General features: G+C 32.6%; 1 protein-coding gene across 1 annotated transcript; it reads right to left on the reverse strand.

The window, feature by feature from the left end:
• Positions 1–1189: 1189 nt before the first annotated feature.
• LOC141628095 (putative F-box/LRR-repeat protein At5g02700) lies at positions 1190–4281 on the reverse strand. The gene is made up of 3 exons (XM_074441294.1): positions 4152–4281; positions 1727–1989; positions 1190–1657 (listed from the first exon to the last, which is right to left on the reverse strand). The coding sequence occupies exons 1-3, from the start codon at positions 4279–4281 to the stop codon at positions 1190–1192; spliced, it is 861 nt and encodes a 286-aa protein (XP_074297395.1).
• Positions 4282–16441: the final 12160 nt, after the last annotated feature.

Below are 16441 nucleotides of genomic sequence, written 5' to 3' on the forward strand. Positions count from 1 at the left end.
AATCCTACACACTTCATCTTAATATTCCAAAACTACCCTTCGTCATAAAAAAAAACCAAAAAGAGTTATCCCCCTCTCTCTCTCAAACCTAACCAATTCATTAACAACTTCACAATTATGATTGTAGTTCGCACATATAATTTCTCCGTTTTATCAACAATATTATTAAAACCGTTTTTAAATTGATTTAATTAATGTTAAAAAATGGGGTTTTCTTTTAACAATTAGGGTTTGAATGGATGGATTAATTTGATACTCTATAGGTTGATTCAATTGAAACGGCCGACTTTTTTGACAAATAAACAATGCAAATTGTAAGGCTGCAAATATTGAACTCATTTGATTGATGATGGATCAACCGAAAAAGCATTTTTCAGATTTAGTTGCTAGCTGCAATATTTATCGTCATCGACCACTATCGCCGGAGTACAATGTCTCTATTGGCGCAGAGTTCGCGTCTGTTTGGCCGATGTACGTGGTCCTCGGCGTTGGGAGGGGTGGCCAGAATGTGTAGGGGGCGGGGGAGGGTGGCCGCCGGTGCAGGGAGGTTGTGTGGTAGGGGATCATCAATTGATTGGGAGGGGGCGAAGGTGAGTAATGTTTATTTTTTGGGGTTTTTTATTTTTTTTTTCTTTTGGTCGGTGTGAGAAATGAGAGGGGTATATTCGGAATAAGGTGAGAAATTGTGCGGGATTTAGTAAAATGATGTGTAGAATTTAGCATGTCCCATCTTTTTTTCCAAACTTAACGTCTCGTAAATACGATTAATTTGAAAAAACAAAAATTGTTACTTTGTGAACTTGTATCCATGGCAAATTAATAACAAAAATTGTTATTTTAAAACTCCCCCGACTCGAGACTAAATTAATAACCGGAACTCGACTCTTATGGCAAATTTTCTTTTATTTAGTAAAAACAAAAGTAAGTTTATACTAGAATTAATATAGCGCAACTAAACTGAACATATAGAAACCGAAATTAAGTTCAAAAGAATGAGTCTTAAGGTAATATTCCTTTGGCATCTATCTAATTACATCATTCAGCCTATATTAAGAGCTAATCCTCCATAATGCATACATAGTACTCCGTATAAATTATGAGTAACTTGACCTTTGTGAGGTGCTTACATTGACAGGCTTTCCGTATAACAGCTGCTCCTTATGGTCATCGACATAGCAAAATTTGAGGGTCAAATTAAAACTCTAGATAAGGCATCTACTGCAGAACTATCAATGGTAAGGATCTTTACATTAGAAACCGCCTTATACAATCTAGACAATTTATCTTTATCCAATCGAACTTGGGGGAGATCAGTAAATTCGATTTTCGCTTCACGGAGCACAATTGGATCGTCTTCAAAGGAAAAAGTCATGTATTTTGGAGCGGAAATATCCAAGTATTCTAAATTTGGGGAATTAATCACAAATGTGCGCCTTTGCAAAGACCCGTGGATATTCCTAGCCGAACAATTTAATGACAATTGTTCGAGTGACGGACAAGCCTTAATTAATTTTTCAATCCATTGATAATTCCGACCAAAGTGAACGGTTAAGTTCTTCAAATTTGGAAGATTAATGGTATCACAATCCTCCGGGAATTGCCAATCTTTATGAAAAAACGTGCCAGGTTTGCAGACTAATTCAATCGATACTAGCGACTGCGTTTGAAAAATAACACTTGGTAATATAAAATTAATATCCCAACAATAAGGTGTACACCATGTTACCTTAAGTTGATGAACGTTCCGGCTACAAACGTCGCGAATCATAATATCCAAATAAGGTGCCCAAAATTTCAGATTAAAGTAAGTATCAACAAATTCGAAACTGAAGCTATGGATAAAAGGTGAGGTAATTTTTCTCATGGTATTATTCAATGTGGTACCGAGATTACGACGTAACTTATCAGCGTAACCGAGGTGGATGTCGATAGAGTTTGTGTTAGTCCACAGACTACGCCATCGACGAGATAAAGTCCCGGTAGCGATGGCTAATTGGAGAGGAAGAAAGGAGATAATTACGATAAGAATGTCGTCCGGGAGAGAACTAAGTCTGTCGACTCTTCGATTTTTACTTTTCCTGTTCGTTTTGCCCATCTTGCTAGGGTTTTTTGTTAGGGAATACAAGGGATTTTCTGATTTTCTAAAATAGACTTTTTAAAATTCAATTGGGAGAAAAGTGTGCAGTCAAATTAGGAAATTATCTTTTTAATGTTGTGAAATAAAGAGGAGAGAATTGTAGAGAGAAGGTAGAGAGAGATAGAACTGTGTTCTTATTCCATTATGAAGGGTATATATATACAATACAATGGGGAAAGGTTTCCATAAGACAATATATTCTAGAGTATTCAAAAATATGTGCAGCTATATAATAATACTAGATTTTGTGCCCGTGCGTTGCACGGGTTTCAAATTTGATTCTCTTTTAATTGTTATGGAACTTTTTTACCATTTTAAGCGGTGTTCACAATTATAAATATTAATTAACATCCATATAATATTTTACCAATAGTAGTTGTTGCCCGAGATAGCTGATTGTCTTATTGGTTAATATTAATGATTTTACTTTAAAAAAAATGCAAATACTTCGTATGGGGTTTAGTGAGTAAAAACTCAAAATAAATATAAATAATGTATAATTGAAACCAACCCAAACACTATAACATTATTTTATTATATATATATATATATATATATATATATATATATATATATATATATATAGAGAGAGAGAGAGAGAGAGAGAGATTGGATTTGGTGAGTTGGTTCTTATGGTGAGTTGTGAGTTGGGGAAATCTCAACCATTAGATTACATTAGGGATGAATGGCCAAGATCTAATCTTACATGTCATATAAAAACACTGTCATTTACTTATTTCTCTTTTTTCTAGTGCTACTCTTTTTTTTTTACTTTAATTTTTGTATCTCCTTTTTTTTACCTCGTGTTATTATGCTTTTTTTTACAACTTCGATTTTTTTTTTCTCTTATTTTTTTGTCTAATTTTCTCATTATGTTTCCTTTTTTTCTTTTTCTTTTTGTACCAATTTTTTTTTTTTTACTTAAAAAAATTTTTTTGCTCGTATTTTTTTAACTCGTGTTATTGTGCCTTTTTTACTTTGATTTTTTTTACGAATTTGATTTTTTTTTCTATTTTTTTACCACATGTTATTGTTATTCCGCTGTTATTGTGATGTTATTCTGCTGTTACTTTGATTTTTTTACGACTTTGATTTTTTTTTTATTTTTTTATCACGTGTTATTGTGCTGTTATTCTACTGTTATTCCGGTGTCCCCTTTGATTTTTTTTACTACTTTGATTGTTTTACTCTTTTTTTACCGCATGTTATTGTGCTGTTATTCTGGTGTTATTGTGATGTTATTCCTGTCACTTTGATTTTTTTTACAACTTTGACTTTTTTTTCCTGTTTTTTTTTTACCCCGTGTTATTGTGCTGTTATTCTACTGTTATTCTGCTGTTATTGTGATGTTATTCCGGTCTCACTTTGATTTTTTTTACTACTTTAATTTTTTTACGCTTTTTTTACCACATGTTATTGTGCTATTATTCTGGTGTTATTGTGGTGTTACTCTACTGTTATTGTAGTGTTATTGTGTTAAGTGTATATATAATAAAATCCTCAAACAATTTTGACACTAGAGAGAGTAGACATCTCTAGTTAGATACTATTTTGACTCAACCTCCTTAGCCACTCATCAGCTCTGCTCAACCTCACTGCTACATGACTACACTACATTTTCAACAAGCTTTTTAACACAAAGTTCTTTTGCGTCAAAATTGTATCACACTTGCCTAAAACTAAATAACCCATATCCGTAGTCACAAGCAAAGTCGTAATCATAGTAATCCAATCAGGCCTTAATCTATCCTCCTCCTACATTCGCGAAACCAACTCTAACTCAATCTTAGCATACCCATTCTGAGCAAATCCAGCAATAATCGCATTCCAAGAAGCAACATCTCTTTCAGGCATTCTATCAAACACCTTATACGCATCCCATCGAAAGTGTGATCGATATTAATTCAAGAGGAGCACTAATCGTAATCTAACCTAAGTTGAAGGCCAAGATGGATTCAACTCAGCACCTCATTCAATAACTAACAATATGCAAAGTCTGGACATATTTGTTTACCTCCATCACCACTATCAATACTCGTCAATTTCTGCTCAACCTCACCAGAAACCGACTCAATCCGATCCGAAACATCAAACAATCCATCACCATCACTATCAGACACCTTCCCAACCAAACTCAAACTCATCGCTCTCCTCGACTTAATCGACCGCGACGCCGCAGCCGCTGCAGCAAGCGCCGCACCAGGCTTCCCTGCAGCCCTATATCCGCTGCCAAAACCCGACGCAAGCTAAGCTCCTTGTTTAGCCTTAGCCATTGCAGAAGCTAAGCTCCTTGTTTTAGTAGGCTTTGTTTTTGCCTTCACCTTGAGTTTTGGCTTAGTAACTGCTTTCTTCGGCTTAACAGCAGCAGGCTTCGCCTTCTTCACTTTCGTTGGCTCAGCTGCTTTTGCCGCAGTAGAGCGAGTTGCAGGAAGCTTGTAAGATGCTTTGACCTTGACTAGACGACCAGAAGCAACAAATTTACGCAAATTGACAGAAGCTTCTTCTCCTTCTCCTCTATGAATTTCTGAATCGCGTATTGACTCGAGCCGTTTCTCCCTTTCAAAGTTGTTATTGCATCCTTAATCATCTGAATTTCAACCAAACATCAACTAATCAGTCACAATTAAATGAAAAATGCAAGAATTTGGATGAAAAAGCTTGTTTATCATCTGAATTTCAACCAAACATCAACTAATCAATCACAAACTCAAAAATCGAAGAAAACGAACTAAATTGAATGAAAACACTTTAATAATCTGAATCTCCGCCAAAAAAATCATTTAATCAGTCCCAAATCATCAAAAAACGTATGAATTTGAATCAATTTCATTAATACCTCCACTCGGATCCTCCACGAGATACACCACCTCCATATCCTCCATCGTAACCACCGTCTCCTCCTTCACGGCGATCTCCATCGATAAACGGCGGCGGAGATGAGTCGTTGTCGCCATTTATGAGAGAGAGGGGTATATGCTTTGATTTTTATTTGGCTGTTGTAAATCTTGTAATTGCGTTAGATTTTTTAATCTCAACTTCTCACTTTGTTTTACGCGATTAAATCTCAGCCCTTCAATTCTTCAACCAAACTCACGAGATCCCGCCTCTATATATATATATATATATATATATATATATATATATATATATATATATATATATATATATATATATATATATATATATATATATATATATATATATATATTAGATGGAAACAAATATATCCACGCAACTGCACAAGCCCAAGTTACACTAAACAGCTAAACCAACATATTGACCCCACTCTCATCCTTCCACTTTCACTCTCCTCTGTAAATTTCCCTTCTCAATTTGCTTACCATATCTTATTGTTACGCACTACATTACTCACCCAAATTAATTTCTTTGTTATTTTCTCAACATACTTCAATTTCCTAATCGGTTAAAACTATTTTAATCAAATAATTACTTCAATTTACTAATTAGGCGATGCTTTTTTTTTAATCTACATAGGTCGTCGTTTCTAACTCCGTTGACCACCTGAGAAGCCCACCCCACATCGCATCCTTTTTGCTCCAATATTTCACACAACCTCGATCCAGCACAGACAGTGGGCGAAGCAAACCTAGATGGTGGTGCATTCCGATTCAATCTCCGTTGTCGAATTCATCAATTAATTAAGGATCTGCCATTGTCACATTTGCTTTCTCCGTCCAACCATAATCGATCCAGCACTAATCGAAATTAGTGTATCTACTATCTAGTTTATATATTGATGTATTTCACACCAATTTTGATGTACCTAATAACTAATTGTGTGTATCTATGTTAAGATACATTGAAATAGTGGCTAGATACATCAAAGATTAGTGTACATACATCAAAAACTTGGTAGATTAGTTGTCGTCGACGACTCGTCTGCCACTCGTGTGAATGTCCATGGTTTATTCACCGGTGGTGTGTGGTGATTTTTGCAGGTGAATGAGTTTGTTTTTATTCGAAGCGAAATCAGATTCATGGTAGTTGAGGGAAGCATCAGGTCATCGAGCGTCGACAGTGGTAATTGAGGGACCACCGTCGGTCGGATTTCAGAGTTGGACTGTGGTTTGTGTTAAATTCACATTGTTAATATACTTCAATTAGTTCAACCAAGGCGATTAAAAAAAAGAAGGAAACTCTTTGTCAGAAAAAAAAAAAGAAAAAGAAGGAAACTCGGGTATTTCATGCCCGGCCGTTGGCCGGGTAATATCTAGAATTAATTTCTAAATATTTATCTTGATCGAGATTGTTGCTTTAAAGCATTTTAATTATTACTAATATATACCTATATTTTGGTCAATTTGTGTGATAATTGTTACTCTCCAAAGAACACCATAATAATTATTGATTGCTCTTTTGGGTAGACCATTTTGCATAATATTTGGGGTTCGACACCTAGGATCGTGATTTGTGCAAATCTCTTACACATATGATTTGATCAAATTTGTAATATTAGAGAAATGCTTTTTTGCTTAAATATATATAGTAATAGTATAATAACAAACCAATATTGAGAAAAACGATATCTATCATGCTCATAATATAAAAGGTGTTTAGGTATACAAAAAGACCTTGTATCCTACTCAAATAGATATTGTATAGTTGCGCAGCTAGAATTCTCTTACGTTCAAAATTATATAACCTATTCTATTATTGATCAAATTCTTGCAGTAGTTTATTTTCAATTTGTGATAAACGTTCTTTCCTATTCTTCAATTATGTATGAATAGATTTCATGTCAGGGGTTGCCCGGGTTATACACAATAATAATTTCTAAGATGTGAACACTTTTTAAATTTCGTCAAGCAAATTGTAAGATTTCATTCCCTAATCCAACTGAAGAGACCAAAACAGTGATATAATTATCATGAGACTTAGTGTTAGTATGATTATTAATACTATTGAGTATAGACTATATTTATTTTGTGTTTTATCGTCTTTTTTAAGAATTTGTGATTGAATATAGACCATTTTTATGTGAGACTGTTAAGCGTAACCATTTTTATGTGAGACTGTTAAGAGTAACTATATAGACCTTCTAATTATTAGTAAATTTGTGATTTTTTAAATAGGTGTCGTGTTTGAGGCATGTTTGTCTTCGTTTATGTTATAATCTTAATTAAATTGCAATTATCATGCTCTCTATTTGTTGCAAACAACTAACGCAGAAGAGTTAAACATCAATCTTCAAATATCATAATTACGTATGGGAGTAAAAATCAAGAAGGAACCCAAAATCATCACCACAATAATTATGAGATTCTTTTGTGTTGAGTTAATCAAGTGATATCAACTCCCCTAGCGTTTTTCCAACACCGGGTTTCCGTATTACCATATTTGTGCGTCCTTGTCCTCTATTCTTGTATTAGATGAACAAAAATTATAGACTAAGACCGTCTCATAATATTCTGTACAAAAAAAATTATTTTTTATGAGACCGCCTCACACAATAATAAATGTTTGATGAGAGGTTTAAGACCCAATTTATGTATAATAACCAAACTTTGAATACTTGTTAGCAGTCATGGCTTACATCAAGTTCATTACATCTGAATACAAAAAAAGCTTGTTAGTTCAACCGGGAAATAGATAATAATAGGGAACATGCAAACTGACAACACAAATAATAGAAAACGAATACCTCTCGTATTTTCTTAAAGTTATAAATCCTTGTGTTCTTCGATGATTAATTTTCTACAGATATAACATGAAAGCAAAGTAATTGGAAATCATAAATTCAAATGAATGTCCAATGATGAACGCATGCAAGATGGTTTAATTTTAGCAAAACATACAGAGACGGGTGAGGATTTGACAAATCTTCAATCTACCTCTACTTGAATCTCTACTCCTGCATAAGAGTAGATAATCAATTTTAGAATCTACGAAAACCGATGCATAATCAAATAGGGTTATATTACTTAGTTAATAAGATCAAGACAAAAAAAACAAAATAATGCATTAGGGACGACTCTAATAGGGACGACTATTAGATTTCAATTAAACTTAATACAAACAACCACTATAACTTTAATATAGTGATGATACGTGTTTACAACAATAATATGCAAGATGGTTTAATATGTTTTTGTTCTTAGGAATTGTTTAATAATAATTCCGTGCATCGCTATTAGGGTATATCCGCTTGATTTCTCAGTTTTATGTTCATGTGTGTTTATATAATAGGGACGACTCCTTAGTCTTATGCATATAGCCAATTTAAGTTCAGGTAAAATTCTATCTCACTAAAATATGACATTTTATCAAATTCTCTATCTTTTAAGATTTATTTATTTTTAACTTTTAAAATAATTTTAAGATTTAGTTTTAATAATATTAATTTATTAATTTAATTTAAAATTATTTAGGTGTTTTAGAATAGTTGGAGACTCTAGAATTGCCTGAAAAAAGCCTCTTTTATATATATATATATATATATATTGATTTCATAACACTCCCCCTTGGATGTCCAATACTGAAGAAGAAGCCTCGTTAAAAACCTTACTAGAAAAACCCTATGGGAAAAACGCTAGAAAGGAAAAGAGTACAATAATCTTCAAACACGCATAATAATAGCCGCCTCGTTAAAACCTTTCCATGGAAAACCCAGTGGGACAAAACCATGGATAAGGAAAAAAGAGTACAGCGCGTGTTTACTCCCCCTGATGATTACATAACTTGATATAACTTGAAATGATCCATGCTTTGATGTAACTTCTCCATCGTTGAATTAAACTATAATTCATCGTAATTGATAAACTTGACATCTTCAATTAATAGAAATTCTTGTTAACTTCAATATCATATTTCTTCGGATATCATAATCTGGATATGGTCATTTCAGAATAACTCTTGGGTCTTCATTTCAATTAATACTTCCGCAATAGTAATATACTTTCTCCTCAATAAATGACATAACATTATATGTCTAAACCAATTGTCATCTCAACAATCATGATGACATGACTATAGCGTAATAATGCGCTTATAGTGCTACCTCATTAAAAACCTTGTTAGGAAAAACCCATTGGGACAAAAAACCTAGTTGAAGGGAAAAAGAGTGTAGCTTTCCTTCTTGAACTCATTGTCTTCAAGAGAATGTATCCGATCATTATTGAATAATTCATCCAATACCTTTGAGCGATTTTCTTTGCTAAACCATATATGTATGAATTGACTTTCTCATTGTAGACTTTGACTACATTTTTTCAATTATGGTATACTTCTGAACCATAAACTAAATCCACATGTTTAGCATGAAGCTCATTTAAATCTAAATTCTCATATGCTCAAACTTCAGGTTGAGACAATAACTTTTCAAATAAACTCTATAGGAGTTTTGATGTTCCATTTTGGAACTAATCACGATATCTTTCAATCGTATTGTAGAGGTTTATATATTTCATCAAGATGTTTCAATAACTCAATTGATCAACCATTAACAATTGATGATCATTTATAAGAGGCTCCTATAGGGAGTTATCCTCAAAGAAGTATATCATAATATATTTCTCCTTTCCAACTTATATATTCAAAATTATATTATGAAACATGTGCATGCATATGATATGAAACTAAGTTCTAAATAACATATTCTAATAACAATGCAATAATACTAATAATGTATATATTAAAACTAAGATGCAATGATGAACTTACCCTCTATATGCACATGATGATGACTCAAAATGCAAACTGATCAGTTTTCTTTCCAATATTCATAATTTGGATTGACTTCAGGTCAATAACTGGACTTCTAGTCCATGAGCTCATTTATAATCATTGATTATATGTCGACAATCAAAATGGACTTATATAAAATCCCTATCATCAAGTCCACAAAATATCGCGCGCAAATGTAAGTAGGTTCCATAAATATATCGATATAATTCCATCATCACTTGATGATATCAGTACTGTTTAATGATATCTGAATCTGAATATGTATGTGGTACCATTATATTCATTTAAGCCATCTATTATCCTTCAGATATCGTGTCACTTCAGGGACACTTCAAATATAGCAATTATATATCATACCAACTGCTTGAACTTGCTATTTCACATTCATTGGAACCGTCAATTCATCTTGACTTTTATTATACTACACTTAATGTGTACTTGTATTATTTTCTGGTAAAACATTTTGTTATATCAAATTCAAAAAGCTCTACTCAATGAATTTAATGTATAACATTTCTCTGAACTTCTGGTTCAGTATGGGATCATATTTGTTTTTACCAGCTTTTAACTCACTTTTCTCCCCCTAAGGTGGTAAAAACTATAACCAATGTATAGTATAAATATTTATCATAACCACCTTAGATCTCAATTTCTCACATCATCGATGAGAATTTATATGGGCATCTTTGTACAATAACAAAATATTTCGGGGAGAAACATATAATGCAGTTGGACTTTAAATGTAATACTACGGTTTTATGAGTCTTTGGGGTACTCTATCGAGTGGGGCTTACTCTGTCGAGTAAGTATGTTTTGGTAAACGAAACAATGTTCTGTCTGTAGGGTACTCGATCGAGTAGCCTTGGCACTCGATCGAGTAAGCGGCACTCGATCGAGTATGTTACTTACTCGATCGAGTAAGTGGTTTTACGGGTGATATTTGACGGGTTTTGTTAATAATGCGGGGATGATATATAAGGCTTTCGTCACTTTTTCCTAAACACTTTTACAACCTAAAAACTTTCAAGAGAAGATTTGGAGTTACGTTGAATCATCCTCGCCGCATTATTGGCAAACTCCGGAGCTAGAGAGGTCGGATTTCATCGTTTTTTGTGTCTTTGTGATCCTTGCGTCAAGGGTAAAATCTACATACCAATTTTATAGCATTTGATTGACTTTGTTTAAACCCTAATTTATGGGATTAGGGGTTTTTGTGATTAGTTGTGTTGTTAGTAATTATGTGATTATGTGTTAGGAGGAGGATTCGTAGAGGAAAGGTTTTGAGACAGCTGCTAAGATCGTCTGCTTGTGCTTGCATTCCAGGTAGGGTTTCCCTACTCAGTATTAGTCACATGATGTGTTGGTTGTGATTTGTGATTGTTGAATATTATCATACTCGTATTGTGACGGTTGTTGGATTTGATTGTTGATAGTAGTTGTGATTGCTTGGATCTGCCTGTGTTCTTCGGGGTGCGTCCCTGGCTGAGTGGAGTCACTTGCGGGAGTGGCTTCACGCCCATGATTCGCCTTCTGTGGAACCCGCCACAGAAGAGATGTGCACATTAATGGATTTGGGTTTATCGCTCGATGGAGATGAGCGGGGCTTAGGTGGGAACGGCTGCGGTCCCCCCACTGGCGGCGAGGAGTAACCTGTTGCGATGGGTACTCTAGCAGGGCTACACACTTTAGTGTGTAGTCAGTATTGAGGAGTTGGTGATGGAGTTCGGGTTGATGTGACGATTGAGCTGTTTGGCATTTGTTTTGTTGTGATTTGTATTGTGTAATTAGTATTGACCCCGTTTAAATGTTTTAAAAACTGTGGTGATCTATTCGGGGGTGGTGAGCAGTTATTGAGCAGGTATGAGACAATGCGTATGGGATAGCTGGGATGAGTCACCACGTTGCAGTTTAGAAGTCTTCCGCTGTGTCTGACATTCTTATAGTTTTGATGAGTAGACAGTTTTGAGAACTTGTATTTCTTTTTATCAGTTTTGGAGTTGGTATGTAATCATTTTAAACATTATTTACTTTTAAGTATGTTTCGTTATTGTCTTATGATTATCATTGCCTCGGGAAACCGAGATGGTGACGTTCTCATACCTTAAGTGGTCCTGGTAAGGCACTTAGAGTATGGGGGTGTCACATTAAATGTGCTGATTTACAATGCCCAGTTTAAGAGATCAACAATTTTATATAAAAATCTGAATGTGATTTTTAATCACGGGAACTAATCAGAAAAATCATTATGTGATTACTCTCAATATAATGTCAATCCATACACGATCATTTAAGTTCTTTATTCAATATCGAGTAGTGTTTAGATCTCCAACATCATACATACTCAATCTCAGTGTAATGTCTTGCTTTTAATAAAATTTATACACGAGAGAATTTCAACACTTATCTTTTCTTGAAGATAAACTCAAGGTTTATCAAAACGGGTATAGTAAGAACCCGGATGGCTTTAATTTGTCACATCTAAATCATTTCATGTCAACTTTCTTAGTTTGCCAAAAATACACGGCAATCTTTAATCAGAATTGGATGTATCTCAATAATTTAACTTATCACACGCCACATTTTTAGTTGACTATATTTCTCATGTTAATCTTGTGGTTAACAATACTTTATTCAACCGAACAAATGATGTAACAATAGGACACAATAGGTGTCTCATAAATGTAGGCAAGACTCATCAATATTCCAATATGGAATATATTCCTCTTTGAGTATTTTCATATGACCTTTCATGAAATATTCACTTTCATGAGATATTTTCATTTCTTTCAATGAACAAATTTGGCTCAATAAGGCCACATCATTAAGCTCAATTAAGGCTTCTTTACTTGGCTCATCAAATGCCATATTATTAGGCTCAATTAAGGCCGCAATGTTAGGCTTATCATAATGCCATATTCTTGATCTGTATTACAAACAAAGTCTTTATGAGATGTCACATTCACTTCAAAGAATGGATCAAATTCATATCTCATTATACTGTTCAACTTCAGGTGAACAAGAATTAATTCGCAAATAAATTTGCCTTTCATAAAGACCGCTATAAATTGAACAGCGGTTCATATACTCATAGACGTGGACTTCTGGCCACTTACACTTATACAATATGAATATATTGTACTGATGAGACGGTGTTAAATACTTACACACCCTTAAAACTTTGAATTTCAGGTCAAAGTTATTATATGGATATCTCTCTCATCTTTATAATATAAATCTCTTAAAACTTTAGGTCCAAAATAATATAATATGTCTTCTTTTAAAATCTCAATGGCAATGATAATTAGGTTACTTAATATGATACATATTCCTTTATACTAGTATAAAAACAAATGAATAATTTTTTTTCTTGTCTAGTTCTATACATATCTTTAGAAATCATCAAGACACTTTATACGAATGATAAGAGTCATGCATGCATGATGTAGTAGCCATGGAATTAAGGTTTGATGGTTGGATTTTCATTAGCCTATTGTTATTGCGGAAATAAATAAACAAATCCCCTACTACTAAGAGAATAAAAATTCTCTTAGTTTCCCTCCAAAATGCATTTGTCTTATTAAAGGAAACAATTAAACCTTTCTTTTAATAAACTATTTATATTTTCCTTAAAATATAATTTTATTATAATTATAATTATACTCTAATCTTTTAATTAAATTCAAAATTATGATTTTTTTTCATTATAATAAAATAAAATTGGTATTAAACTATAAACTATAAGTTGCTAAATTTTTCATAATGCAATAATGATTACTTTAGAAAGTAACTTAACACATCTCCCTTCTACTAAAAGAATAAGATGTCTCTCAATTTTTTCCGCTGAAGTGAATTATTATGTACTAGTTGGAAAGCCCGTGCGATGCACGGGGCTTCCATTAGGATTATTTGTAAAAATATATTCTTCATTTGATAAAAAAGTCCTACTAAGTTGTCATTGATGAAAAAAAAATCGTGATTGGTATAGATGATAACCGATGAATTATTAGTGCTTTTAGCATAAAAGTTTCGGCAGGTAAATTTCAACATGATTTAGTAACTGTCCCTAACTCTTGTTTATTGTTATGGCGCAACATTAGAGCTGGCAAACAAATAAACGACACAAAAACACGACAAGAATCCGACATGAAATTAACGGGTTTGGGTTGACATTTAGCGACTCATTTATGTAAGTGGGTCGACACGAACACGACACGGTGTCGGACACGGGACGACTGATTAGGAGAAGTGTCCGTGCTACCTAGATGGAGATTATAAAATTAAAAATGAAACTTAAGATCACTACTAATAATAGGGTTAAAAATAAGTAAATATTGGCAAAAAAAAAACATCAACAAGTAATTAATTAGATACGAGGAAGGCCGGGAGATCATGAAAAATCTCATATTTAGGTTTTATTTCAAAGAAATTAGTTACCTGTTTTTTTTATTCATTAAATTTATAATATGAAATATAGAGAACTTATTATATCGTTTTATATCATTTTACCAAAAAAAACAGCTAAATTTCAGTTAGTTTGCCAAACATTTTTTTGGCTTAACCAATTAAATTATCACCTCTTAATTTTCAGTTACCTTTTAATCTACATTTTTAGGTTTCAGTTAGTATGACAAATGAAATTTAAGATATAGTAGAGTTAATTATATTTTACTACCTTTTGAAATCCACATTTTAAAAATTACCCCCTTTTGAATTTTTTTTGCTAAAATTACTCACTTATGTTGCATTTTTCCTAAAATTGTTTCAAAACTTCAATTTAAGTGACTTATTTTGTCTGTTTTTTAACTCTCCCTCCATTTGTCTACATAGTTATACCTTTCAAAGTATAAATTGACTAAGGTATAAACGGAATAAGTTCAAAAATAGAGGAAATAGGTCACTTAAATTGGAGTTTTGAAGTTATTTTAAGAAAAAATGCAACTTGGAAGTAATTTTAGCAAAAAATTTCAAAAGGGAGTAATTTTAAAAATGTAAATTTCAAAAGGGAGTAAAATCTAATTAACTCGATATAGTATATGAATAATGTTTATATTATAATTAGTATACCATATAATTAGTTACATTGTGTATTTTGAGTATCACCTACTTATATTAGAATAAACTGATTAAAATAAATTTAATCTACTTATATTAGGATGCTGGCTTTATTAAAATATTAGAAAATCTACTTTTATTAGGATAATTTTATTAAATTTGTTTCGAAATTTACTCTTGTTAGAAATTCTAAAAAAGTTGGACTCTCTAATATCGCTTGAAAAGTTTCGAAATCTACTCTGGTTAGGAATTCTAAAAAAGTTGGACTCTCTAATATCGCTTGAAAAGTTTCTGCTTTATATATATGTATTGATTGGTCCTCGCACTATATCATACAAGTATTAATTATATACCATAAATAGGAGATACTATTACTAATTTGTAATTTGTAAACACACATTAATGAGATTTTTTTATTACTATACATGTGGGATTGCATTAATAATGAGGATGATATGAGAAAAATATTCTCCACAATTTTTTTCATAGTTCTATTTTCGTTTTTTTTTTTTTTTTTTTTTGTTGCTACAAAGGTACTCTACAAGTTGACTATCTCATATTGCAAATTCTCTAATTTTATTGTATATTTAAGTCATTACTTGGAGGTTATTCTGGTTATTCTTTTGGTAAATGTAATTGTATAATAATATTATTTTTAATAATTACGTAATAATTTATATAATTAGTTTCAGTTAAATATCAATCTTATTTGGTGAGAAAACTATCAAATTTTCGCTCTTATCCGCTTACCAAGCTATAATATTTAACGTCTTTGTAAATTATTATCTAAAAAACCGCGCATTTGTGCGCGGGTTCTACACTAGTAAAGCCATTAGCTGCATAAAATTCATATTACTCTTTGTCTCAAATTAACCAAAACTCAAATTTGCCCATTAAATACAAAGATCTAACACAAATTTAGTCTCCAAACACATTAATAATTATGGTAGGCATATAATTACCATTTAGGGTCATGTTAACAGAACAAAACATGTTAACAAGGTGGCAGAACAAACAATTGAGCACATAATTAAAGCTTACTCAATTGCCACGTATAAGCTATCGCAAATTCTCAAGATTAAGGACATAGAGATTGACTAAAAATAATAACAAATCGTCTGTGTCTGTGAGAATAACATTAAATCAAAAGGTTTTACCAAAGTCTTACCGTTTCGGTGAATAAAATATAAGATAGGTTAGAGACTCGTGCTGATAACGTGTTGTGAAATAAAGAGGAGAGAATTGTAGAGAGAAGGTAGAGAGAGACAGAACTGTGTTCTTATTCCATTATGAAGGGTATATATATACAATACAATGGGGAAAGGTTTCCATAAGACAATATACTCTAGAGTATTCAAAGATATGGATAGCCATATAATAATATTTCATAACATTTAACTCATAATAGATTCATAGATGATCTGATTTCATATCTCTCCTAGTAACTATTGACGACGTTTTTCATCGACACGTTTTAGTAACTATTGACGACGTTTTCATTCCAAAAGACGATAATGCGCTTTGCACATTTACACTCATTTAGTCATT

Source organism: Silene latifolia, chromosome 1, assembly GCF_048544455.1.
Source record: "Silene latifolia isolate original U9 population chromosome 1, ASM4854445v1, whole genome shotgun sequence".
NCBI classification, from domain to species: domain Eukaryota; kingdom Viridiplantae; phylum Streptophyta; class Magnoliopsida; order Caryophyllales; family Caryophyllaceae; genus Silene; species Silene latifolia.